General features: G+C 41.4%; 1 protein-coding gene across 1 annotated transcript in view; it reads left to right on the forward strand.

The window, feature by feature from the left end:
- Nucleotides 1-10,195: 10,195 nt before the first annotated feature.
- Nucleotides 10,196-26,994, forward strand: part of gmds (GDP-mannose 4,6-dehydratase) — a 205,686-nt gene continuing 188,887 nt past the window's right edge. The window contains exons 1-2 of the mRNA XM_004571763.3: nucleotides 10,196-10,467; nucleotides 24,574-24,618. Coding sequence (XP_004571820.3) covers nucleotides 10,369-10,467; nucleotides 24,574-24,618 — 144 coding nt within the window. The 5' untranslated portion in view covers nucleotides 10,196-10,368. The remainder of the gene's footprint in view (nucleotides 10,468-24,573; nucleotides 24,619-26,994) is intronic.

Below are 26,994 nucleotides of genomic sequence, written 5' to 3' on the forward strand. Positions count from 1 at the left end.
TCCGTCCCACACCGTGGGTGCCGCAGTCTCCCACTGAAGGAGCTGCTCAGTGCTGTCACAGTCTGCTGCATGGGGTGGGAGATGTTGTCCATCAGGGATGACAGCTTAGCCGCCGTTCTCCTGTCACTCACCACCTCCACTGGGTCCAGAGGGCATCCTAGAACAGAGCTGGCCCTTCGGATCACCCTGTTCAGTCTCTTCCTGTCCCCAGCAGAGATGCTGCCGCCCCAGCAGACCACGCCATAAAAGATAGCAGAAGCCACAACAGAGTCATAGAAGGTCTTCAGGAGTGGGCCCTCCACTCCAAACGACCTGAGTCTCCGCAGCAGGTACAGCCTGCTCTGCCCTTTCCTGGAGGAAACGGAGGAATAGTCCCTCTTTGTCTCACTGGAGACTGGGACACATGATTTTCTGACAACTAAAGAAATAACATGTTTGAACAATCTGATCATTAAAATGAAATAAGATTTTATGGGGGGTGGCTTATTTCCATCCATGATTTACTTCTTGCCTTTGCGCCCTTGCATAATATCTGCTTAACAATTTCAAACAAGCTGCATAGATGGATTCACCGGATTCATTGAAACCACAAGCGCACGTAGAGGAAAGTCCATGAAAATGCATTCCTTGGTCATCTTTAATCTTCTGAGTTTTAAAGTTCATTTGGGATGATTGTCCTGCTACAAAATCTTCTTAATTGAACATGTTATAATTTCTTATGTTTTCATAAGTTTGTAAATGCATCCTGACTCTTTCCATGTTTCCAAAAAACAAACCAAACCAAAAGAAACTCACCAGATATTTGACCCTTTCATCTCAAAATCTGAACCAGATACAAAATCGGGTACGGAGAGAAACGCAAAGGATTATTTGTATTTGAGGTATATTAACTACTTAATTTTCATATTACTCAATTTCTACAAATCAGCATTCTACAGCCTCGCAGAAAGAGAAATGTACCTTAAATCGTGAAAACATGCCTAAGGTTACATTTAATCCTTGTAATCTATAGTGTATCTGCAATTCTTAAGACCAAAAGTAGCTGTAGGTTGCTAAACTTGGCCTTGTGTAGATTTGTATGAAGGCCTCTTTGACTGTTTCAGATGTGATTCCCATTATTTTAATTTCACTATGCACAGACCACGTGTAGTGTTTAATTTTTTTTTTTAAAGTTACTCGTTTTCCGTTGTTCCCTGTCTCCTGGTTTTACTAGCCGTTTTAATCCACTTATCTCCAAAATCCCACTTTAAATAACTGTCAAAATATTTAACCCAAGCCAAAGGAAGACTGCACAACAGCAAATGATTGAAAGGATGTAACTGTATTTAAATATTTGATATGACTCATGAGATTCTGTGCTTGAATCCCTACTAAGGATTGTATGTCCAGTGATTAATGCAGCATTACGGGAAATCAGCGGCTGGAAGCATCATTACTTCACACAGTCAGCTGCTGAGAATCCAAACCTCATTTAACAACTGAGTTCCAACTGAGTCCCCCTCAGTCTCATTCTCCAGCAATAACAAACATGTCCCTGTGCACAGCGAGGGATTTTTGGCTATTTGCAAAAGAAAAACGACAGTCCAACAAAGAGAAGATAACCAATTTTATGGGTCAAAGTTAAAAACAAAAAAAGAGAGGAAACAAAAACCAGTATGAGAATGAGGGCGATTCACTGATTAGTTGATATGCTGAGTTAGCAGACAGCTCCAGTGAGTTTTCCAGCTGAGAATTACATTTTTCTCATAAATCCACCAGATAACGGGCTGGGGTTGTGAGTTTACATTGTCACATAAAACCACCCTGTGACCTGCTGAAATTTGTATTGCCATCAACTCGGGGATCTTTTAACATCCATCAAAATATCTGATTGCTGTACCAGAATGAGCCCCTTTTTATCAGCGTAAATCAAAACTCTGAAGTGCGAGCAAGGCTCTGGGAAAAGGAAAGGAAGAGGACATCCAAGACCAACGAAAATTCACTTGCTCATTCCCCAGCCTCATCTCAATGAAATCTGAAATGTTTATTAGTGTCTGAAGACTAGGGAAAATACACAAAGCAGTAATGGGAGAGGGAGGGGCAGATAATGCAACTCAAGGACATGAAAAATGTAAGAGCTTATATACTTAAAGATGGATAAACTGTAAGACAGCAGCAACGAGACAGGGGCAAATGGGGTTAGTATCTTGCCCAAGGACAGTTGGCATGCAGACTGGGGGAGCCAAGGAATCAAACCACTAACCTTCCAGTCAGTAAATACTACCTCAGTAGAAGCTCTACCTCCGGAGCTACAGCCACCCCAGGGAGAAGAGTTCCCGACATCTAGGGCAACCACGTCCTCATTTGAACAGAAAGCACCTCAGCAGCCTTTCACATAAACCATCTGGGTGATGAGGTCACTCAGTCACTTAGCCCAGAGGTTTCTAACATGAGTGCATTCACAGTTTACTTCCCTGAGAACCATGAATCTCCCGGGCAGACCAAAAAAACAGACTGACACTCTTGCCACAGAGTCCCCTAAGGGGAGTGTAAGTTGCACCCACAAGTAGTGCAAATGATTTGGAATCAGTACAGCATAGCCTGGTTGGACATCTTTCTGTCCAAGCGCACAACTCTGCCATCTATGGTTTTTCTTGGTATAGGCTGGCGCCCAACTAAGGGTAGATGCTCTCACCAGTGCCTAGCCAGGGAGTCTCCTTTATGCTTTCCCTTTGATTCCCCTAATGTGCTTCAAATCAAATCAAATCAAATCACTTTTATTGTCACATCACATGTGCAGACACACTGATACAGTGCATGTGAGTGAAATTCTTGTGTGCGAGCTTCACAAGCAACAGAGGTGTGTAAAAATACAATAACATAAGAACAAGCAAAATATAAGAATGGGTAAATCTGTGAGGTATATGAATAAATATATGTACAATATAAGAGTGTATGTGCATTACGGAATGTGTATACTAAATATGTATATCTTTGTGTGTGTGTGTACATATATATATATATATATATATATATATATATATATATATATATATGTCTTTGTCTTGTCTTGACACCAGTGGGTCAGGGCACTGACCTCCTCCCGGTAGGCCGTTTCATCACCTTTGGTGATAAGACCCACCACTGTAGTGTCGTCCACAAACTTCACTTGCTTGGTTAACAGTGTGATGCATTTGGCCACAGGGTTCTCTTGGTGGCTTCGGACGTCTGGTTCCTGACACCTCTCAGTCTGCTGAGCAGGGACCCACAGGATCTTTCAAGGAGGTTTGAGCTTTTGTCCCGGCTGGGATGCATGGCCACAAGGGGATCTGTCATTCTTCGCTGACTTTGAACCTTCTGTTAACGATACCTTACTCTTTTAACATGGATGGTGTATAAGAGTTGTTGGTGTTAATGCATGGGACAACAGTTTGGACCCAGTCTTCAATCCATGCATGACATGTTGCACTGCCACCACATCTGGGACTGAGAGATGTTACACTAGTGGAGAATCTAGCAAATGTGCAGGAGCAACCTGGGCAACATTGTGCACATTTGCTAGGTTCTATGGACTTAACATGGCCTCAGGCTCCACGCTAGCCTCTCCTGTACTACCTCTGGCTGACCAGTACGTTGTTCTTTGTGACAGCACTGTTCACTGGCAGTAAGAAAGGAATGAATGAAGTTACAAAGGCAACTAAGATCCTGAAAATTCATTGATGACTCACTCACTTAGAACGTCTTATTGTCAGAAGATTCCTAGAGACCGGATGCAAATGTTTCCTCTAAGCCAGGCAACACACTTGCATTCATTAATAATTCTGTTTTCATTTAATACAAACGGTCATTTTGTCATGATTTCCACTGGTCCCACTGATCCAAAAAAAAACACTTATTTGGTACATCAACAGTTGTATTTATGTGGAATACCACAGTAAACCACATTTAACCTTGGAAGTCATTACCTGACACAAGTTTTGTTGAAATATGACTAAAATTGTAGTAGCAGTAGGAGGGAGTTTTAGAAGGATGGACTGACCTTTGACCTCAGTACACTTTCCTGAGAAGTCTTATTAAATATAACGTAATATTTCAAATTCAAATTCAAATTCAAATTTTATTTGTCACGTACACAGTCATACACAGTACGATATGTAGTGAAATGCTTGGACAACTGCTCGTGACCTAAAGAAAACAAAAAAGGAAAAGGCTATGAATAAGATAGGAAATAAATATGAAAAATTAAAAAGGGTAAATTTAACTAGGAAGGAATAAAATATAAATTAAGGTTAAAAATGAAATAACTGTACAACACAAATTAGAATGAAGGGTAAATTTAACTGGGAAGAATAAGATAAAGATAAATATATAAATTAAAGTTGAAAATAAAATAACTGTACAACAAAATACACAATATAGAACTATATAAGAATGTATGAAGAAATCTAAATATAAATAAATATATACACAATAACAGCAGCTGTACAAGTATTAACCGGAAATGAAGAATATAGTGACCAGTGTTGTGCAAAACCAAAGTCCAGAAAGTCCAGTGTGTGTGTAAGAACCATATGTGTGGGTCAGTACTGTGTGGTGGTGTGATTGTGATTGAGAGACCGTATCGCCTGCGGGAAGAAGCTTCTCCTCAGTCTCTCTGTGTTGGTCTTCAGGGAGCGGAATCGCTTTCCTGACCTCAGCAGAGAGAACAGTCTGTTGTTGGGATGGCTGAGGTCCTTCACGATCTTCCTGGCCTTGGTCCGGCACCGCCTGCTGTAGATTGAGTGCAGGTCAGGGAGCTCGGAGCGGATGGTGCGCTCAGCTGACCGCACAACCCTCTGTAGAGCTCGTCTGTCCTGCATGGTGCTGTTCCCGAACCAGGTTAAGATGTTTCCCGCCAGGATGCTCTCTATGGTGCACGAGTAAAAGTTCCTGAGCACCTTGGAGGGCAGTTGGAAGTCTCTCAAGCGTCTGAGGTGGTAGAGACGCTGTCGGGCCTTTTTCACCACGGTGTTGATGTGACAGGACCATGACAGGTCCTGCGTGATGTGAACTCCGAGGTATTTGAAGCTGTCCACTCTCTCCACTGGGCACTCGTTGATGACGGGGGTCTGGTAGTTCCTCTCCTGCTTAGTGCTGAAGTCCACTATCAGCTCCTTTGTCTTACTGACGTTTAGAAGGAGGTTGTTCCTCTGGCACCAGTTCTCCAGATTCCTAATCTCCTTCAGGTAGGCCGTCTCGTTGTTGTCAGAGATCAGGCCCACCACGACGGTGTCGTCAGCAAACTTGATGATGGTGGTGGAGCTGGTAGTGGCCACACAGTCATATGTGTACAAAGAGTACAGCAGGGGGCTCAGAACACACCCCTGGGGGGCTCCAGTGCTGAGAGTGGTGGAGGCTGAGACATGTCCGCCCATCCTTACTGCCTGTGGTCTGCCAGTTAGGAAGTTGGAGATCCACTGACACATAGATGAGCTGAGTCCCAGATGCTCCAGCTTGGTGGTGAGTGTGGAGGGAATTATGGTATTAAATGCAGAGCTGTAGTCTATGAAGAGCATTTTAACATAATTCCCCCTTCTAGTGTCCAAGTGAGTGAGTGATGTGTGGAGGAGATGAGAGATGGCATCGTCTGTGGAACGATTTGGACGGTAAGCGAACTGTAGTGGGTCCAGTGTGTCTGGTAGTGAAGAAATGATGAAGTCTCTGACCAGGCGTTCAAAGCACTTCATCACTACTGAGGTGAGGGCTACAGGGCGATAGTCATTGAGAGAAGCAGGGTGGGGTTTCTTCGGGACAGGAACAATGATGGACTCTTTGAAGCATGTGGTGATCACCGACTGAGATAAAGAGATGTTGAATATCTCAGTGAACACAGGAGCTAGCTGGTATGCGCAGTCTCTGAGGGTACGACCTGGGATGCCGTCTGGTCCTGCTGCTTTCCTGGTGTTCACTCTCTTGAAGGCTCTCCTTACTTCATGCTCGGAGATGACGAGCACGTTTCCGGTGCTGGCAGTATCTTCCTGTCTGCAGCCGTTAGCGCCGCTAACACTAGCATTGTTGGAGACCTTAGCTGCAGCCTTGAAGCGAGCATAGAAAGTGTTCAGCTCGTCTGCCAGAGTCACGGCCGCGTTCGTCATACCGGTTGTTGGTGCTTTATAGTCTGTTATTGTCCTTAGTCCCCGCCACAGGCTCCTAGAGTCACTCTGTTGGAGTTGTGACTCTAGTTTCCTCCCGTAGCGCTGCTTTGCCTCTTTCACCGCCCTCCGCACGTTATATGACGCGGCTTTGTACGGGTCCATGTCCCCCGTTGTGAGTCCCGTGTTGTAGGCAGCGGTGCGGGATCTCAGAGCGTCGCGGATGGTTTTATCCACCCACGGCTTCTGGTTGGGAAACGTTGTGATAGTCTTTGTCTCCACGGTATCATCCGCTAGTTTCCCGATGAATCCCACAACCGCTTCCATAAACACGTTGACGTCATCGTCGGAGCTGTTTCTGAACATGCCCCAGTCTGCGTCATCGAGTGCGTCCTGTAACGCGGCCACCGATTGATCCGTCCAGCGCGCGACCTTCCTCTGAACCGGAACTTCCTGTTTCAGCCTTTGCTTGTATTTTGGCATGAGGAAGATGGCGGTGTGATCAGATTTGCCAAACGGAGGGCGGGATTGTGCCTTGTAGCCGTCCTTGACCGTAGTGTAGCAGTGGTCCAGTGTCCTTTCACCCCTGGTGGGGCAGGTGATGTGTTGATAAAAGTTCGGCGCTGCGCATTTGAGGTTGGCGCTATTAAAGTCCCCCGTCACAATAAGCGCAGCGTCCCGGTGTTGTGTCTGGTGCTGTTTGAGTGCCTCATGCAGCTCGCATAAGGCGGTGACCGTGTCCGCTTGTGGTGGAATATAAACGGCACTTACAATGACCGATGTAAATTCCCGAGGTAGATAAAAAGGACGACACATGATGGACAGTAGTTCCAGATTTGGTGTGCAGGAGCGTGTGAGAGGAACAACGTTCGCACTGTTGCACCAGTTGTTGTTCACCATTAAACACACGCCGCCTCCCCTTGACTTCCCCGAGTCCCGTGTCCTGTCCATGCGGTGAACCGAGAAGAACTCGGCCGGCTGGATGGCGTGGTCCGGCACCGCTGGGTTCAGCCATGTCTCGGTGAAGCAGAGGAGATTGCAGTCCCGAATGTCTCTGGAACTTTATCCTGGCCCTGAGGTCGTCAAGCTTGTTCTCCAGTGACTGGACGTTGGCGAGCAGGATGCTAGGCAGAGGTGTGCGGTGTGCACGAGCTCTCAGCCTGTTCCTGACGCCGGCTCGCTTCCCTCTAGGCCGCCACGGCTTCCCTTTGTTCTCCCTCGAGATCTCACTCGGCCAGCTCGGATCCGGAGTTAAAAACTTCGAATTGTGAGTACATTGTATACCAATAGAAACAAGAGTGTCACTGTCATACCTAATGTACCCAATGGTGATGATTTTGCCGATTTAGAAACGCTGAAAACTAACTTAAAAAACAAAGACAAAGAAAAAGTGGTCGGAGCAGTCGTGACGGCAGCCGACCTCACCGGCGCCATCTCAGTGTTTATTTATTTAGTAAAGTGAGGCTTCACTGGTCTCAGAAAGAAGATAAAGCAGAGTATACTTCTGGAAAAGCCTACTGTGGGACAAGTTGCTACTGTATGAGTGTGACGTGTCTCCCAGTTTCTCTGTCAGCTGCATGGTGCTTGTGGATGTAACTGCTGCCACACCCACTTGTCATAAAGTCAAAGGGTACTACATGGAATTTTTGTTTACTGTTGATACCTTTGTAAGATAAGACACTGACCTTGGCAAAGGACTTCTTTCTCTGTGCTCATTTTCTTTATTCAAAATACAGGCATTGTCCTAATTTACAACTTTTCTTTATTTCAAAAAGATCTCTGGAGGCCTTGTCATCCTGAAAGAGCCCACTATTAACAACTTAAACTCCTGAGAAATGTTCTTCTCAGTTGCCAAGAAGGAATTGCTAGATATCCTATCAAAGTGACCATCTGATCTCAAGTTCTTTCATTTGAACTCAGACCTGCACTCTGTGGTGTTTCTGCACACTCGACACACGTGTGAAGAATGAAGCTCTCTGCACAGCAGTGCACACACAGTCACTCAAATATCTGGAAACGCACAGCAAGACACCTGCTGCCCAAACAAGTGAGGAGCCTCGGGCTGTAACAGAGCTGTGTGTTGTTCTTGTTTGATCAGGCTGGGTGGATCGTCAGACTGCTGTGCTTCTCAGGACCCAGGGAACATTTCTTTTCTTTTTTCCTTTTTTCATGATGATGTTTACTTTACACTCTAATGAAATCACACCTCCCACCATGCTGTGCTCCCAGAAAAGCTGAGCAGAAAGAGAACACTTTCTCGAGGCTACTGACACTCTCAGCTGGAGCAGATGTTGTCATACATGATCAAATGTACAAGAACAATAAGAGATGAAGAGCAGCTCTGATTGCTTCTTTTAAGATACTGTCTTAAGTCATTGTGGATCATCTTTTTAAATGACTCCCCTATCTGGGTCAACCTATCAAGTTCTGGTCGTGAATTGTGTTTATTTTGGCCCCTGGAGAGACCAATTCTGTGACAGATGTAACTGCCCACACTAGACTTTCCTCTGAAATTTCTCTGAAATGTCTTTTGAGTTAGAAAAACATATTTTTCCAGATTTGGAGACAATCAAACTTCAGCCAAGTTGCTATGTGGGGATAGACATGTGGCCATTTCTGTTTCTTTCTGTATCTGTTTGTCTAATTTTCTAGCTAAATATGAAGAAATTTGGTGATTCGGTGTGAGCAAAAAATAAAAGCCATTACATTTTGATGTGGATCTGGATCACTTTCCGTTGGGCTTTGTAAGGAATATTTGAGCATATTTGGTTGCTTCACTGAAGTTATGATATTTGCATGATGGTTTTCCTAAGATTAAGATGCCAGGCTTTTGGCAGCATCTGCTTTGCATCAAATGGAAACTTACTCAATTCACTTCATTATACATCCCCACTCACAGTTTAGGCTAACATCCTTGGTATAAATTTGTAATTTTGGCTCAAATAAAAATGTTTTCTCTCTATATATATTTTTTAAAAGAAGCAAGAGTAAGGAATTTTGTGTTTGGTAATACATCTTGTACCATTGGAAAGCCTGTTTATTTCCCCTAAATGAAGCCACATTTTAAGGACAATGCATTTGTGGGTTTGGCGAAAAATGTGCCAAATCCTTTCTGCCAAGGCCAAAGAGCTTATTGTGCTGTTGATTCTTCTTTGGTGTTGTTTACTGGCTTAGATGACTAGAGTCTGAAAAAAACAAGAGATACTGGTATGGTGAGGAGGAAGGAGATGAGAAGGTGAGAGTAGTGCTGGAAGAGACAGATGTAGGAATAGAAAATGAAAATATAAATGTAAAACATTTAAATAGTCATGTTATGTTAGTAATAGTTATGTTCTTTGAAACATATACTGGCGATTTTTGAAAATTCAAGTAACTTATTACAGTTATACTATTTATCCAGTGTCTGAATACATTGATTGTCTGACCTATCGCCCCTGGCTGTGTGTCTTACACTGTGCACTAGGAAGACTTTTGTGAGGTGTGTAACCAGGCTTGCTTCGTTATGGACAAGTGACGTGAAGTGCACTACATCACCACAAAAATTGCGTGTTAGTGTTCGAGCTTTTTTCATGGAGCTTGGTGAAAGGAGAGAACACTTTGAGCCGATCTCTCCTAATAAAGTATTAGACATAACATGCCTAAAAACAATTAAATGTTATTACTATAATGTTCACAAGTCATTTTCTTCATTACAAGGTGTATGCCAAGCAGCTTGCGTACCACAACAGCAAACCTCACCACCGTAGACTCAGGACCTCCTTGTTGTGAGGCAACAGTGCTAATCACATTGTGCTGCCTATAATATAAACAAAACAGAAAATAATCAGGATCACTCTAAAATGTTTTATTTTTAAACTACATTTAAAAGTTTCAGTTGTGCTCAGGTTTGTGAGTTATGGCCTATATTGTGAACAAATACTTGCGAAGTGTTCAAAAGTCTTTTTCTTAGCTGTTAGAAACAGTCATTGGTTGCATTTCTCCCTCCGTCCTTCTAGTGACGCTGTTGCAAGAAAAAACTATTTAGCGCTCACAGGCTTTCCTCTCTTTAGGCAAGCGTGTTTTACTGCTTCTTCTCGCTCGGTTCCCATTGGCCAACTTCATCACGCTTCCTCATACGTAACAGCGTGCAGCGGTTTCCAGCTTGGTTTACGGATGCGGCGGAGGGTCGGTGGTACTCAGACGGTAAACTGACGGAAGCCTTTTGCTGGGTCCGGCTGGTCAGTGAGGCAGCAAACCGTAAACATTCACCCGGTCAGAGATGGCTCAGTGCTTCGAGACTGCCACCGTTAGCTCCGATGTTCATGGAGAGCCGAAGAATGAGAAGAAAGTAGCCGTTATCACCGGCGTCACCGGGCAGGTAAAGTTACTGCACTGTGGGATGGACAAACCCCAGTTTATAAAACCTTGCTTTCCAATGGCGCACTTTAATCGTCACTGCTGGTGAAAGCCTCAGTACCTCCTCGTTCGTGGTTAATTTTGAGAGGAAACGTGTGATTAAAGCTGCCGGTGTCACTTACACCTGTCAGGAGTTAGAAAGGCGGTAATTCACCATCCCATTCAAATGTGCTCTTTGTGTATTTTGCATAGGATTGTTGATGTGTGCGATTTTATGTCGCATTGAAATTCTCCCAGAAAGGGAATTAATTTTGCGTCTCATTCACGCTTTAAGAGAAAACGCTTCTGCTCTTTCTAGTCAGTTGTCTTTGTAGTATACTTCCAAGTTTTCAAGAATGTCGTCAGAGTACACGTTTCTGGCTCTGTGAGTCCACACACAGCCAGTGACAGCGCACTGGTGTCAGATAAAGGGAGTCAAATAGGTAGTTCAGGTGGAACTCGTCATGCTTTCTGGTTTGTCAGCTTTTCAACCTGTTCTGGTCACAGACAACGTGGTGATGTGAACATTTAAATTAAAAAAATGACAGAACATGAATGTTTAGGTGTCTCTGTGTAGAATTAACCTTAAACCTTTAAACTCTGTAAACCATCAGCTGAGATTTAAAAAACAACGTAAACAAAAAAAGTTGCCTAAGACTTGAAAGTAGCCACCAGCAATCCTGCAAACCATGCTACACAGTAACCCATGTGTACAAGTTTATGATTACAATACAATACACAGTAAATTACAATAAAATTTGTTGTTTCCAGAGACGCACTGCAGACCGTGAATGGCATAGTGAATGACACACAGCAAACCATAACGAAAGGCAGTGTTGACACTACTCTAGAAACACAAGTCATCGTGTCACATCATCAATTTGTAGACTAGTTTGGACGAAACTATCAGTTACTATAAATTATTTCCATTACTGGTCAGCTGCAAATCCTCTGAACTTACTGCTGTTTAATCATCACATCATTTCCTGGAAAGATAAGCTCCGGGTTGCAACAGCCCATTGAACAAGTTCTTTACTGTGGAGCCGGATGTTTCCTATTCCCAGAGTGATACAAATCTAGCAGCTTAACTGTCAGCATTTATGAAGGATGAAGCACATGTGCTCTTTTTGAACAAAGCAATGTCACCATGACACAGCTTCACACACACAGGTGTTGAGCTGTGATGGTAACCAGCTAAGTCAGGCGTGTTTCTTAATTAACTAATAGGGAAATTATGGTGGTTCGGCCAGCAGTGGAAGCACACATAGGCAGTCCATACGCCTGTATAGATAAATAAATAAATGAATATAAGTGGACCAAATATTGTCACATGGTTTGCAGTGACGCATTTACTTGGATTTAACTTGAATCTTTCCCCTGCGTGAACGACAAAGGACGGGGAAAAGCTACAAGTCTACAAAGTCATCAACTGACGTGGACCACAGTAAACAGAACTAGAGATGTAGAAAAAGTCAGCAGGTGGTGCAGCATTCCTAAGTAATAGAAATAAGACACAATTCCATGGAAAATGCATGTACTGTCCAAACTAATAAAAGAGATGCTTCAGTGTTTTACTACAGATGACAAATGTAGCTACTGCTTCATCGTAGAACCTTTAGCAGTCCTAAAGGAAGATTATGTAAAATTAAATTCAAATTTTCCTTATTTCTTACAAACTTAACAGTGTAATTTTTTTTATGCCAACAGCTAACAGTAAGTAGACATTAAAGTAAAAAGAAAAAAGAAAATGAAATGAATCACTGAGTGAAGTGGAGTGCAAAACATAAAGGTCCAAATAGGATGCTGAAGCATAGCCAGTTTATTACAGCCTATTTTAAAGCATGCAACTCGAACAAGAAGTAACAGTGTGACACTGTGACACATGACATGTTTTAACATTACGCATCTAAAACAACAGGTGATGCCAAAGCTTCTGTAACATCACTCTTCATTCAATATATTCGCATTTATTTCATTTATATTCAGACATTAATTCGATATGGTCAGCCTTTCATTGTAATAAAGAAATAATTAAATACATACATACAAAAAAAAATTGCATTCCCCACACTCTCCTTTATCCCTAAAGCTCGGGTCCTTTACCAGAGGCCTGGGAGATTCTTTGCTGTTCCTGGCACTGCACTCTTCTGAACAGAGATCTCAGACATTGCTTCTGGGATCTGCTGGAGCTGTATGATGTAATACAGAGAGAAGCTAGATAGCTAGGCAAAGGTGTGTTATTGTGGCTGATCCTCACAAACACAAGGAATGGTAACTTTATTTTTAGTTACTACTACTGCTATGTTCCCGGACATTTTCTCAGACTCTTTTTATGGGGATCACCTGCTCATCAAACATGTTAATAATTATAAATGGCTTCAAGCTCACATTCACGCTTGTGTGACTCTGAGGCATTTTTCTGTGATATGTGCACACATTTCTGCATCTTTTTCCCTGGAAACACATACTGTATAGTTTATGTATTTTTGTATTTCAGTTTTCAGTTTGAATCTTTGCATCTCATGGCAATGCATACACTTAAAGCACAACTTTTTAGGGTGTAGTCCCCTTGCTCTCTGTTGATGTGTGTCAAAGAAGCCACAACAATTTCTGTGTGCCCGAGATGTAAGAGTGCCCGAGGTGTAATGGTGGTATTCAGTCCCCCTGAACACACACTTAAAACCTAAAGATTTCCCTGTAGGGTGTATAGTCTCATGTAACTACAGCAGTTAAATGTGTTAGAATTTTAACTCGCCAGTAAGTACTTGAAGTATTTTCCAAAATGTTGTTGAATATAAAAATCATAAAAATCATAAAAATCCAACTCCACTGCATAAAGAGCTTACATCCTGGTCATATGTATGGTTTTGTCATTTTACAACACAGCAGCTCACCAGTCTGACGAGTTTCTAAAGTCCACCATTTAAGGTTAAAATCCCAAAGCAATCTTTGTCTCATATAACTCAGACTTGTATAAACAACGGTCCCATAATGCATTAGTAACACAGTAGTAGGGGTGGGGGAAAAAATCGATACTGTGTAGTATCGTGATATTTTGTTTGCTAATAATGTATCGATACAGGGACAGCAGAAATCGATATTTTGTTACAAAAAAAGTTTTTGTGGACTCTGACTTCAGAGCATGTTGATCCTTTTTCTGAGCAAGAATCCTAACACTGTCCAAATGTGTTTAACTTTTTTTTTGGCAGCAATAAACATGACAGTTTACTTATTTTAATTTAAGACAAGTTTTATTTTAATTAAGTTTAAAACTTTTTTATTTAATGTAAAATTATATTTTGTTTTAATTTACTTTCAAATTCTTCAGTTGCTGAAGGGGCTGCATAGTTTTCATAAATTGCATAGTTCAGAATAGCTATAATTGTACCAGATGGTTGCATTCAGTTAAGTTGGACTAGACTGTAATACAAACCGTTCAGTTTGTCAACAATAAAACTGACTGAAATGAGAGAAAGACTGAGTGCGAGACTTTGATATTAGATATAATGAATATTGATAAAGTTTACCTTTATGTACAGAATCTGAATATCGCAAAATATTTTAAAAAATTGCAATAATATGTATGGTGATTCCCACCTCTACACAGTAGTATGTGGATGAATTCAAGTCAGAGTTTATATATTGACATTTAGGTTAGTCCCTAAGAAATGGCTAAGCTAAGAGTGTATTTTGAAAACAGGAGGGAGGGATAGTATCATTTTATTGACATTGCCAGCAATTAAAGAATAAAAACAGCGCTATGCAACACGACATTGGGACAAGTACAAAAACCTGGATACATAGCAGTAGGTGCAGAATTTGGAAGTTTGAGAAGAATCTGATAATCTGATGTCACATCAAAGCAAAGCCAGAGAGCTGCTGTGAAAGCAGGTTTTGTAGTAGCAGAGAAGAAAGAGGAAGAGCTTTTGAAATACTCCACGATTAAAGTGTGCGGCATCTTGTGTCCACAGAAACACAAGCATTTTCAAATGTTGGCTTAAGCACAAATACTGTTGCTGATTGGATGTGTGATCTTGTCTCTGATTTACAAGCACAGTTGATGGAAAAGGGAAAAGATTTCATTGAATACTCTGTGGCTGTGGATGAGAGCACTGACACTACTGACACAGCACAGCTGGCCATCTTCATCTGTGGGGCTGCAGTTTATGTGTCATAGAGGAACGTTTGGGCTTTAAATCATTGCATACTACAACCAGGGCAAAAGGAATCTTTAATGAAGTATCTAAATGTGTAATTGATATGAAACTGCTTGGAACTAATTTATGCGACTAAAAAACAGATGGAGTCGCTGCGAAAAAGGTAGATTTGTAGGAATGATGTGGGAGAAGATGCAGGGGGTGAACAGAACACTATAGTGCAATGGGGCAAAAAGTGGAGGTGTAAGTTGGTTTTTCTGTGCGACATAACTAAGCCTCTTATTACACTAAACCTTCAGCTTGGGGGATGAGGCTGTGTGATCACAGATATGTATGATGCGTATGTATAAGGTCTTTTCAAGTCAGTCAAACGCAGCAAAGGAACTTTGAAAATCTTGCGACTGCAGGTTTACTAGTGCAGAAAGCACATTCAGATGACTCACATGTGTTCTACAGAATTTTTTCATTGCCATTAGCAAAATAATACAGGGTAGGGCTGTGCGATATGACCAAAATCTCATATCCCCGATATAAAACATTTATCGTCCTGACAACGATATAAATCACAAAAACGTAATATTTTCTGTAAATTCTGTGAATCTCGGGCAGCTCGACTTACGTGAACTTTTTCCACCTGCGTGTCCTGTACCTGGAGTCGAGTGTTTTAACCAATGCATAAAACTATATTTTTAGCCACAGGTTGTAACGACCGCCTTTTTCTTTGTATTTATTACGCAGGGAAACGCCTGTTCTAACGTTTGAGTCTAAGGTTTAGTTTTTAGCATCTGACGGCTCGTTTTTGCTTCTCATCCGTAAGCACTGTGAATACTCTTTCACGTGATTCAGTTTATTTTGAAAAGTCTCAACAGGATCTTGAGCTTTATTGTGAAAGGTTTACGTGGAACACAAACAAGCGGACAGCAGAGCCACGCGATGGTTTTACCGTCACTTTTGCTAACCTAAAAACAGGCGCTTGTCCGTCCATAGTGTGGTTATATTAAATATAAGAGAAAGAGAGAACTTGAAGAAATTAATAAAGCCACTACAGTGAAAAAATGTTGCTGTAAACAGTTTATTTTACGACACGACGAAACAAACGATAGCGTAATAGGAAATGGTAGACGTTTTTATATCGTCATCCGATATATATCGTTATATCGAACAGCCCTAATACAGGGTGTATTGTTAGGGTGCATTAATACTTGCTTTACACTCTTTTGTTCACATCAATTTTGTGCTTTCAGCTACGTGTTTCATAACAGGATTGTGAACACACAAAAAAGCTTAAACACTGAAGGAAATAAAAATAATTAAAGATGTTTTTATGTGCAGGTTTAAATGAAATTTTCATTTCCTTTGAGCTCTTCTTTGATCTCCACCAACCTATTAGAGAAATATCTGTATCTAACAGTTGTTTTGTCAACTATTCAGAAGGTTGGTAGTTTGATCCCCAGCTCCTGTGTCTGTACGTTGAAGCGCCCTGTGCAAGACACAACCCTAATGGGATTTTTCAAATGAATAGCTCCCGGGACAAACTGACAAATTCTGGCAATTGTGTCCACTTTTAAAATGTTTTGTTGACTGTTATTCATGAATACTAATTACAAGAAGCTTGCCTAAGAGAGATCTTACCAAGTCACGACTTTCAGGCTTATTAGAATTGTGCAAACGCCGTTTTAGGGCTGTTTGTTTATTATATAGTGTATTAACATATTTGTTTGGATTTGTGTTCTTAAGTCTGAAAACGTAAAGAGCTGCAGTCTTACACCTGATTTATCCTACCAGTGGCAAAATTACGCTGTAGCCCAACTTACACAGTGGGCCATTTATTTTGTATGCCCCTTATTTTAGCATAACTAATACCACAGTTTAACCAAAGTTCATTTTTAATGTTTCAATGATTCTCTCTCTCTTTTTTTTTTACATGAATGTATTTAGATGTTAAGTATTGTGTTGTTTGCTGTAATCAATTTTGTCAGTTTATTAGTAGGTTCAGAAAAATAACTTGCCACCAAGAGCTATAATTATTTGTAAAATGATTAGAAAGTAACAACTTAAGTATTTGCATCATTTGCACACTTTTAATAAATCACTGCATTTGTTTTCCATTTTCTTAGAAAAATGTTAAGGAATGGGGGGTGGCTCCAGATGGTTGCACAGTACTTCACATTTATCGTTAGGTGTTTCTTACAGGGATAACGAAATAAAGATGGTGCACACCATTGGACTCTAGCGTTTTCTCACTTTTCCGCTAGTTGATTAGTGCGAGCACATTGTGAGCACAGGTCAACATCAAGCGACAGCGAGCTGGTCCTGATGTTATAGTGTTATTATACTATTTGTGTATTCAGTACCAGTGCGTGTTTTGTGTTCCAGCGTGCTTGTTTCCAAATGGAGTGGCTGGAATTGGTCAGATCTGTTCTGAGATGTGTGATGAGATGCTGATGGCGATGTCACACTAGCAGTTTCAAGTGTTAGCCTCTTTAGCCAACCATCATTCTAGATGCAAAGAGTGTCTAACATGCAGCATCACTGGATTAGTTTAGTATAAAGAACAGCTCCTGTTTTCTGACTGTACTGAAGATCATACAGATGGAATTTGTTAGTACTCTGTTATAAAGCTCATAGACTGTAAAGTTATTGCCTACAGATAAAAGGAATAAAGATATAATCTGGGATTTTAACTACTATTTCCAAGATATTCTAATCTAGTCAATTTAATATTAAAGGAAACATAATTTGTGTCAAACTTTCAACATTTTCAATGTATTATAAATGTTATATCGATATGACACGAGAAGATTCTGCTCTCGTTACCTGTTCCTTTACTCAGTCTTTTTACGTCTCACTCTTCCATGTATTTGTTCTGCTTTATCTAAAGAAGTAGAAATAATATAACCTGTCCATGACCTAGATATCAGTGGTGTGTGTGTATGTCATATGTAGCGTACAGATATAAGAGGAATTTCTGTTGCCATGTGATGATTTGCACTGAAGCAAACTTAAGCAGAAACCTGAGAAATATTTCATGGTAGGGAATAAAAGTAGTCCGTTGACCTTTACCAGAATCCGGCCCTGGAGAGACAACTTTCAGCGGTCTTGGAAAGTCATTTTCAACATCTCACATTCCTTTAACAAGCAAAGGTCCATCTCCCCTCACCCTCTTTAACAGGAAAAAAGAATAACAGTGTTAATTCATTTTTATTTCACCAGTCATGGCTTTACTATTACTGACTACTGAGAGCCTGTGCAGGAGGCAAGCAGGCAGGCATCTGGATACAACATCTCAGAAGTCACTTGTCAGGCCACCGGGGTCACTGCGATGCTGTAAATCAGTTGGCTAACTACTGTTCATAAATTTCAGGGCAACACGCTGCTCGGCCTGAATACTTTTGACTGCTGTCTTGGTGTGAAGTATTGGCTTGAGAGAGTGTGAGGTATGGGAGACCACCTGAGTGCCAAGGCAAAGCTGTGGAGCTGGGCAGGGGTTCTGGTTGATAGTGTGGTTTTTTTATTAGCTGGGGTTACAAAGAGGACAGGTTCACCTTCTCTGTTCCACAGTAAAACTTTACTTTGGCTTTGAGACCAGCACTTCTTTCTTCAACCCCTCTGGTTGGGAAAACAGCACTAGATTGCAGTATGACCCCGCAAGCTTTTTGATGTTCAACCTACAGGCCTCTTTCCTTCATCCTTTGTTGGTGTTTTATACACTCTCATTCCTTCCTTGCCTCCTTCCCTAGACTCCACTGTTAGCAACACTGGATAGAGTGTTTGCCTGTGCCAGTAATAATAATCATAAAGCTAAGAATCCGTGCACACATCTCCGCTGTTGCTCATAACGGCTGCTGATGGCTCCTTAAAGGCCGAGTCCTCCTCTGAATGAAGTCTGTCAGCTTCTATTTATTCAGGAAAAGAGATGTAAGCCAAGTCCAGCTGCAGTTAGTTGTAAATGGTAAAAAACATAGGTGCATCTACTACAAATTCTCATGAGTTCTCGACGTCAGAGGTCAAGTTTTCTGAAAATCCTGCGAATGCGATAACCAGAGAATGAGGCGACGTAGGCTTTTGAAATTGATACCACAGGTGTAGCTACAGCCTCTTTTCCACTAGCACCGGCTCAGCTCAGCTCGACTACTCATTTTTGGTCTTTTCCCCTTACAATAGATTAGCGCCTAATGTGCATGGGGTTGTTATAGCAATGCGTCTGAAAGTCCTAAGATGATGTCATTTGTATGCGACATAAACGCAGCTCAACAATGGAGGATGTCCGCTGCTTGGTCTACAGCTCAACTCGGGGTCCTCAGCGTTGGTTTTTGTGTCACGGTTTCCCTGATTGCTGGGTTTCAAAAATTTTAGCTTTGTGAAGGAGTTCCTCTCATTACTCGTTGAGTGACAACATTGAGCGGCATGCAGCGTGACATCACATTTTCTGATTGACTCAGCTGTACTTGGAACCCCAGTACCAAGTACTACTCCTTAATGGAAAACCCTAAAAGTCGAGTTGAAGAAAAATGCTTTACTAAAATTCTCGGATGAGTTTGAAGATCAAAGGTCAGACAAGATCAGTTTATTTATTTTTTTTTTAATTACTAGGATGTTCACATTGATACCACAGGTATCTACGTCTGTCAAGTTATTCAGTGATTCTTACTTTAGTAGAAGGCAGGTATATTGTATATTTTCCAGCTCTGCATCGTTATCCCTTTGAACACAAGGACATTTTAGATGAGCCTTGTGATATATTAACCGTCATGCCACTATTTTCATTTCATGTTTCATTGGCATGTTAGAAGGACTGCACAGCACATACTTTAGTTTTTTGATACGGTTTGTGTCCTGAGGGCTAGAAGAGTTAAGTGACCTCAGTTATAGTATGGCCATGGAAAGTCCTTGTTTCTAATGTAACTGTATACACATACCACATGCTTCCAGCTGAAAGTCCAACCACTAATTAGTGTGCAAGAAATGTGAAACTGCATGTAAGTGCACACAAACACACTCCTGTATGTGGTATGTTAGTACTTAACACACACTGGTAAAATAAATCAGTCTGAAATGACTTGTCAGGTCAGGTGGTCAAACACGGCCTGCTGTGGTTTTCTTTTTCAAAAATAGAAAAGTGGCTGCGAGGGTGTCCTAAATATGTGCAAGAGCAGGGAAACAAACTGAGTGACAGAAAATTAAAAGGGACAGTTTTGACAGTTAACTGAAAATCTTAAACTCACTTAAACATAAGGTTTGCATAAGATTTTTTTTTCCCTTAGATTTAAGTCACACACAAAAAAAGACTTTTTGACTTTAGTCTTTGATCTTTTACTGCTCTAAATTAAAAATAGTGTCCGTAGATCTTAAGGCTGTGGGTCCTTGCGCAGCTTCTTAATTGCTTCTGCGAGTGCTGTTCACTCATTATTTCAGGGACATGCCTGAATGGTCCTAAAGTAGAGGAAAGAGATTCAGGCTGCTCTTCATGTAGCACACCAAATGTTCCTACTTAATGCAGTGTGTGAGTCTGCGTGTGCACAGGGTTTTGTGTATCGTGGTCTGTGATTACAGCTTCATTATACCATATCAGGCCTAATTGCAGACTAGTGGCGTGCTTGGCAGCTTCTGCCTGTGGTCTAAAGAAAACACATTAGAGTGATGCATTTGTAGCTTATGCACAATGACAAATAAATCCACGTATGGCCCCTGTGTTTACATAAATCATGTTGGTAAGCACACAGGCTAAGCCCTTAAAATTTCAGACTGGGAATAAAAACGTTTTCCATTTGGGCTTTTTCTGCTTAATGTTGGACAGGTGATATCAACTTACTTTGGTATTTTAGGTCACAAAGCTGACCCAGGGAAAGAACTGGGTACAAAATCTCACTTCACCAGCAGGGGGTACCAAACTCACAGTGTTCATGTTTGTCCAAAAACATCAGGCTCTTTGGTTAAAGCCATGAGCATGGCTGTGTTATTCTAAGTAATGCTTGAAGACATCAGAAGAAGAACTGTTTGGTCAAAACCAGGTTAAAAAAACCTTGAATTTATTAACTGGGTTAAAATCACTGGATGGTGTGTTTTTGTTTGTTTGTTTGTTGTTGTTGTGTTTTAATTTTTGACTTGTATTTTTTATTGGATGTCTTAAACCTGTTCTAAACAGTTTGGCGTCTAGCATACACAATTAGTTCATAATGTATTTTTAATGTGTATTACAGTGTAAATAACACTTTCAGGCTGTTTATAAGTAAAACAGTTCAGATTATCAAAATAAATACATTTTATTTTTTAATACTTCACTTCATTTCACCTCATTCTTCATTTTGAACTGTATATTGTGACTCAAATCAGAAGTTTAACCCTAAAAATTTGGGTTTTAATATTTGTGTGTGCAAGTTAATGTTGTATTCTTTAATGCTTAAGTAGCAAAGCGATCTAAAGTCTAATCTGATTTACTTATTTATTCAAATTTATGTTGCTACTTTACTTTAGGGTCTGAGGGAAATACAGTGCCGTACGTCTGTGCACTACAGCAGGAGCACATCATGTTTTTAAGTGTATTTAAAGTGAAAAAGCAAAAACTGAATTACTTTCCTCTAACCCCGGACTCATGGTTCTGATACAGAGGCCTCTTAATGAAACCACACGATGATGATCCGTTAACAATTGTAATATTGATGCTGATTGGGGATAATGATAGCACTCGTGCCACATTTTAAACACAAGGATGGATTTAACTGTTCAGCATTGACATTTGCTTTTTTTCTGCCTTTCTCCTGATCTTTTTATCACTGAATGTATTTGGCCTTAATCTTTGTTTTGCGTTCTTTAGCGTTACGTTCACTGACATTTCATTAGGATAGAACTTTAAGTGTATGGATTTCCAGTAAATCTAGATAAATCTAGTTACTATTATTATTATATCACGTAATTATGCACAGTATTTGTGTAACACTTAAATGCTGAACATGCCCTTATGTTATTTGATTTACTACTTGCAGCACCTTTGCTTACAACAAATATCTCCACAGGTATGCATATATACAATATGCATTTACACATAAATAAACATTTGTCACATTGTTGGACTAAACTGTACTTCGAAGATTTAATCGGGTGGAGATTTAAACTTCAAAGTCTGTTTGGCATTAGATTACTGCAAGTGTAACACCACCCTGTCAGGTGATAAATATGGTGGTCACACCTGTACGTGTGTTGACATTTGTGCTCCTCCTGCAGAATTACTTACTCCAGATACTCATTGAGATTCTGAGGTCAGACTCAGAATTAGCTTTCAGATGTGAGACAGTCACTGCTTGGCTTACCCTTCATACGCCTGTCACCGAGCAGCCTCTTTTTAATACAATACAAGCACTATAGCTTTGGAGAAGAGTGATCATATTGTGTCATAGGTGTAAATGAATCTTTGTGGTGTGGCAATGACCTGGCAGGTGAACGTGCGTGTACTTGCCCCCCTCACTCGCAGCAAGCGCCAGGCTCCCCATAACAGGAAACGGCGAGGTGAGGCCAGGGTTTATGGGCTAATATGGCCTCAAAGGAGCCTCTTGTTTTGAAACAGAGCTGTAGCTCTTCAGACTTGTTTTCCATATTGGTCTGGCATGGAACGCATTGACCCTGGCACACGGGCAGGAAAACATGACACCGGCCGGAGCTTTGAACGCCGTGGGGACGGGTGAGGGGCTGCCAGCGTCCATGCCCATCTCCCACGTGGATTTAGCCAGAAACAGGTTGGGCATCAGTGCCAACTTACTGCCAGGTTGCTCAACCTGCAGATACAGGATCTTTAAGTAGGCATGTAGTGTAGTACAGAGGGCTGCAGCTATAATCTGTTAATTAATCATCTGGTCTATATGTCGAGCAAACCTTTGCAAAGAGCCACAATGTATTTATCTCACTGTGTTTGAAACGCCAGTTTTTACTAATAAGGCGAAGAAATATTATACAATTATTAATACAAATGAAATAGCTGTTGGTTTTAATTAACCTACACCAGTTATTGGTGCAGTTATTGTATGTCATCCTGCACCAGAATGGCCATTACATAATTGTGTTTTAAAAACCAAAAGGAACTAGTGATTTGGACCTGACTGCAAAAAGAGACAGAGAGCAACTTTTCAGGGTAACTCCACCCTAGAGCATACACTGCTTCATCCGCCTTTTTGACCGCAATGGGGACCAAAAATCAACAAAGGGTTGTATTCAGTAAGACGATACTACAGATTAAGCTTAACATTGGGGTTTGTCAAAGGGGGGAAAAATATCGTTATAATTGTTATTTGTAAAGTAATGTTTTGGATTATTTATCTGGTTGGGGCAGTTGCTATTGCTGACATCCAGAAATCAGGCACCAGTATGTAAGTGAGAAAACAAGCACACTTTGAACTTAAATTCACCTTTTTTTTCCGGTCACATCCAGTATTTGTGCCGTTATTGTCTCTTCAGTGATCCGTCATCTCTCAGGCCTTTGTGTGTTTGCTTTTCACGCCGTCTTTTACCGTTCGCCACGTTTGCCTTGAGCTGTGGTCAAATGGCGTTGTTTCACAAACTGGTTTGATATGAGACGACGCCTTCATCAGGTTTTACTATGTAAAATCAGCCGTCAGAAATGTGCTTTGAGAAGTACATAAACAAGGTCACCCAGGCCTTACTACGACTACCTTGGATATTTTGCAAGAATCTGATCAATTCTGTGACACTCGTACTGTCATTTATGCTTTTGTTTCCTCACGTTTAAATTATTGAAATGGTCTTCCTATGGGCGTCAATCAGAAAGCATTAAAACGGCTTCAGATTGTACAAAATGCTACAGCAATTCTGATTACAATACCCAAGAAAGAGGAACAGATTTTATGCCTTTACACTGTTGTTGTTATAATTATTATTACTATTACTGTCACTTAAAAGTGCGTGTAGCCCAAGACACCACCATCCTGGTGCTGAGTGCAGGTTCCTGCATGCTCCCCAACCTCTAGTAGCCTTTCCTTCTGCGGTCCTTTCCCCCCACCTTCACCGTTTCCCCCAGACATGAGGAGGAAGCCTCAGGCTGGCATCTTGGCAGTGTGGCCATACGTGTGTGTGCGTGTGCATGTGTGTGTGTGTGAGGGGGATTGAGGGATGGATGCCATGACTGGGTTGGAATGTTCCACAGTGTTCCAGAACGTGTGGTCGGAAAATCTGAGCAAGTAAAAAGACATGGAGTAACATGGGTGAGGGGAACAAGACCTTATTGACAGTGATCGTGCTCTCACATCACCAGCACACGTACACAAACACACACACGTTTCAAAGTAGGTCCAGTGTGTGCCCAGCGATCCTGATCCATGTGGACGTCATGCCTGACGATCCCAGGATCCAGTATTAGCCAGTACTGAAGTATTTAATTTCAACACCGTAGTAGAGACTCTGGAATTTTTATTTTACTTATTTATTTATTATTTGACTGCTAATTTTATTTTTCTTCCCTCAACAACATACCACAAATTTAAATCCAAAGTTGACCTCAAGCTTAATTGTGACTTAATGTGTTAGCTTAGGTCATAGACACATCGCCAGAAATGTAACTCTTATTGGACTGAACAAGAGAAAATACTATTTTATTTATCATGCCACAAGAATCTATTTCTTTTTTCTCTGATAAATCACTTGTGTCCTTTAATTATATTCCTAAATCCTCAGTTTTAGTAGGAGCATTGAATTTGAATCTCTGGAGTCCGTAGAGGAAATAAAAGGTGCTCTAACACGTCAAACATTTTCTCATCCTGTAATCAATTAAACGTTGTGATAAAATTAATTCAGCCGAAATGGGCGGTGAATGTTTTATCGTGTTTTGGTTGTGTTGCTGTGATTTGGTGTGTATGTGTGAATCACACTCTTTGTCTTTGCAGTGTTATTTGACAGGTCTTAACTGGTGTTGTCTTGTGCTTTTTCAGGATGGTTCCTACCTGGCGGAGTTCCTGCTCGCTAAAGGCTATGAGGTAAAATAAAAATCCCCTCTGTACACATATACACGCACGCACACATGCACAGATGCACATATGTGCGCAGATACTTGTGAATGCCAACATACACACAGAACGACATTCTGTGTGTATGTTGCCGCAGTTTGTGGGTATTCCCGAGGGAGTGTGACGTATCTTGACAGTCAGCTACTTACACTGGCTGACTCACACCTCACCCTGATAAGGCCCCTGGTGCAGCATGAGCTTTTTAACCCCTGTCCTTTTACCCCAGGTCAAACCATTAACAGGGAAATGGTTGTTATTAGACAGCCATACGAGTGAGGTCACTAGCTTTCACCTGCTGTTCAGTGTGCTCAGGAACACGCAAAGTCAACAGTCTGTCAGTGAACTCAGAGGCTAACAATGGTTTCTTTTTCTTTCTTTCTTTTTAAGTTGTTTAAAGTTGTGTGTGTGGGAGGCATTAATATGTGTCTGTGCTGCAGGGTGAGATTGGATGGGTGAATTCTAAAAATGGAATGGACAGGATAGAGAAATAATGTTCTTCTCATAGAGAAAAAGTATCAAAAACTAGAGTAATATTACTTTTGTGACCCAACAAGACAAGAAGAAGCACTGGAAGTTAAGAAACCGGTTGTATTGCACCCTGGTCTCTTACTAAACTTCAGTTTTCCACTGGCAGTGTTTTGAGCTGTGCCCAAAGTGGGAAGAGGACGCTGGCTTATTGCAGATCTAGAAAAGGAGCTGGCTTATGCTGAGACTTTTCCATAGTGGCCAAACTAATACTGGTGTAATCAGAACAAAATCTTTGAGTCTTATGTAATCAGAAGTTTTTGGTTTCTCTATCCCGTCCATTGCCCAGAGACCTTGAAGTATATGTGAACTGTATTCAGGTAAAGAGTTTATGTGGAGGGCAAAGAGTGAAGCCGTATGCTGCATTTGTAGTGTAGTCGTGGCTACAGAAGGTCACACGTACGTTAACATACATGTTTCAGGAGTTTTCATTACATCTCCTGACAGTCGCAGCATGACTTCACTTCCCCTCTGATGTGCAGGAGAAACACCTAGCTTTAGGGCTGTGCGATATGACCAAAATCTCATATCCCGATATAAGACATATATCGTCCGATAACAATATAAATCACAAAAAATTAACATTTTCTGTAAATTCTGTGAATCTCGGGCAGCTCGACTTGCGTGGAGTGTTTCCAGCTGGGCGTTGTGTACTTGGAGTCGAGTGTTTTAACTGATGCGTGAAACTACAGGGTGGGCCATTTATATGGATACACTGTAATAAAATGGGAATGGTTGGTGATATTAAAGTCCTGTTTGTGGCACATTAGTATATGTGAGGGGGCAAACTCCTCCAGATGGGTGGTGACCATGGTGGCCATTTAGAAGTTGGCCATCTTGGATACAACTTTTGTTTTTTCAATAGGAAGAGTCCATGTGACACATCAAACTTATGTCACAAGAAAAACAATGGTGTGCTTGGTTTCAACGTAACTTTATTCTTTCATGAGTTATTTACAAGTTTCTGACCACTTATAAAATGTGTTCAATGTGCTGCCCATTGTGTTGGATTGTCAATGCAACCCTCTTCTCCCACTCTTCACACACTGATAGCAACACTGCAGGAGAAATGCCAGCACAGGCATCCAGTATCCGTAGTTTCAGGTGCTGCACATCTCGTATCTTCACACCATAGACAATTGCCTTCAGATGACCCCAAAGATAAAAGTCTAAGGGGGTCAGATCGGGAGACCTTGGGGGCCATTCAGCTGGCCCACCACGACCAATCCACTTTCCAGGAAACTGCTCATCTAGGAATGCTCGGACCTGGCACCCATAATGTGGTGGTGCACCATCTTGCTGGAAAAACTCAGGGAACGTGCCAGCTTCAGTGCACAAAGAGGGAAACACATCATCATGTAGCAATTTCAAATATCCAGTGGCCTTGAGGTTTCCATTGATAAAGAATGGACCCACTACCGTTGTACCCCATATACCACACCAAACCATCACTTTTGTTGTTCCAACAGTCTTGGAGGGATCCATCCAATGTGGGTTAGTCTCAGACCAATAACGGTGGTTTTGTTTGTTAACTTCACCATTTACATAAAAGTTTGCCTCATCACTGAACAAAATCTTCTGCGTAAACTGAGGGTCCTGTTCCAATTTTTGTTTTGCCCATTCTGCAAATTCATCTGGGTCATCCTCGTTGAGATGCTGCAGTAGCTGGAGTTTGTAACGGTGCCATTTGTGAGTAGCTAATATCCGCCGAAGGGATGTTCAACTAATGCCACTCTCCAGTGACATGCAGCGAGTGCTACGCTGTGGGCTCTTGCTGACTGAAGCTAGGACAGCCACTGATGTTTCTTCATTAGTGACAGT

This window comes from Maylandia zebra, linkage group LG17, assembly GCF_041146795.1.
Source record: "Maylandia zebra isolate NMK-2024a linkage group LG17, Mzebra_GT3a, whole genome shotgun sequence".
In the NCBI taxonomy this organism is placed as follows: Eukaryota; Metazoa; Chordata; class Actinopteri; order Cichliformes; family Cichlidae; genus Maylandia; species Maylandia zebra.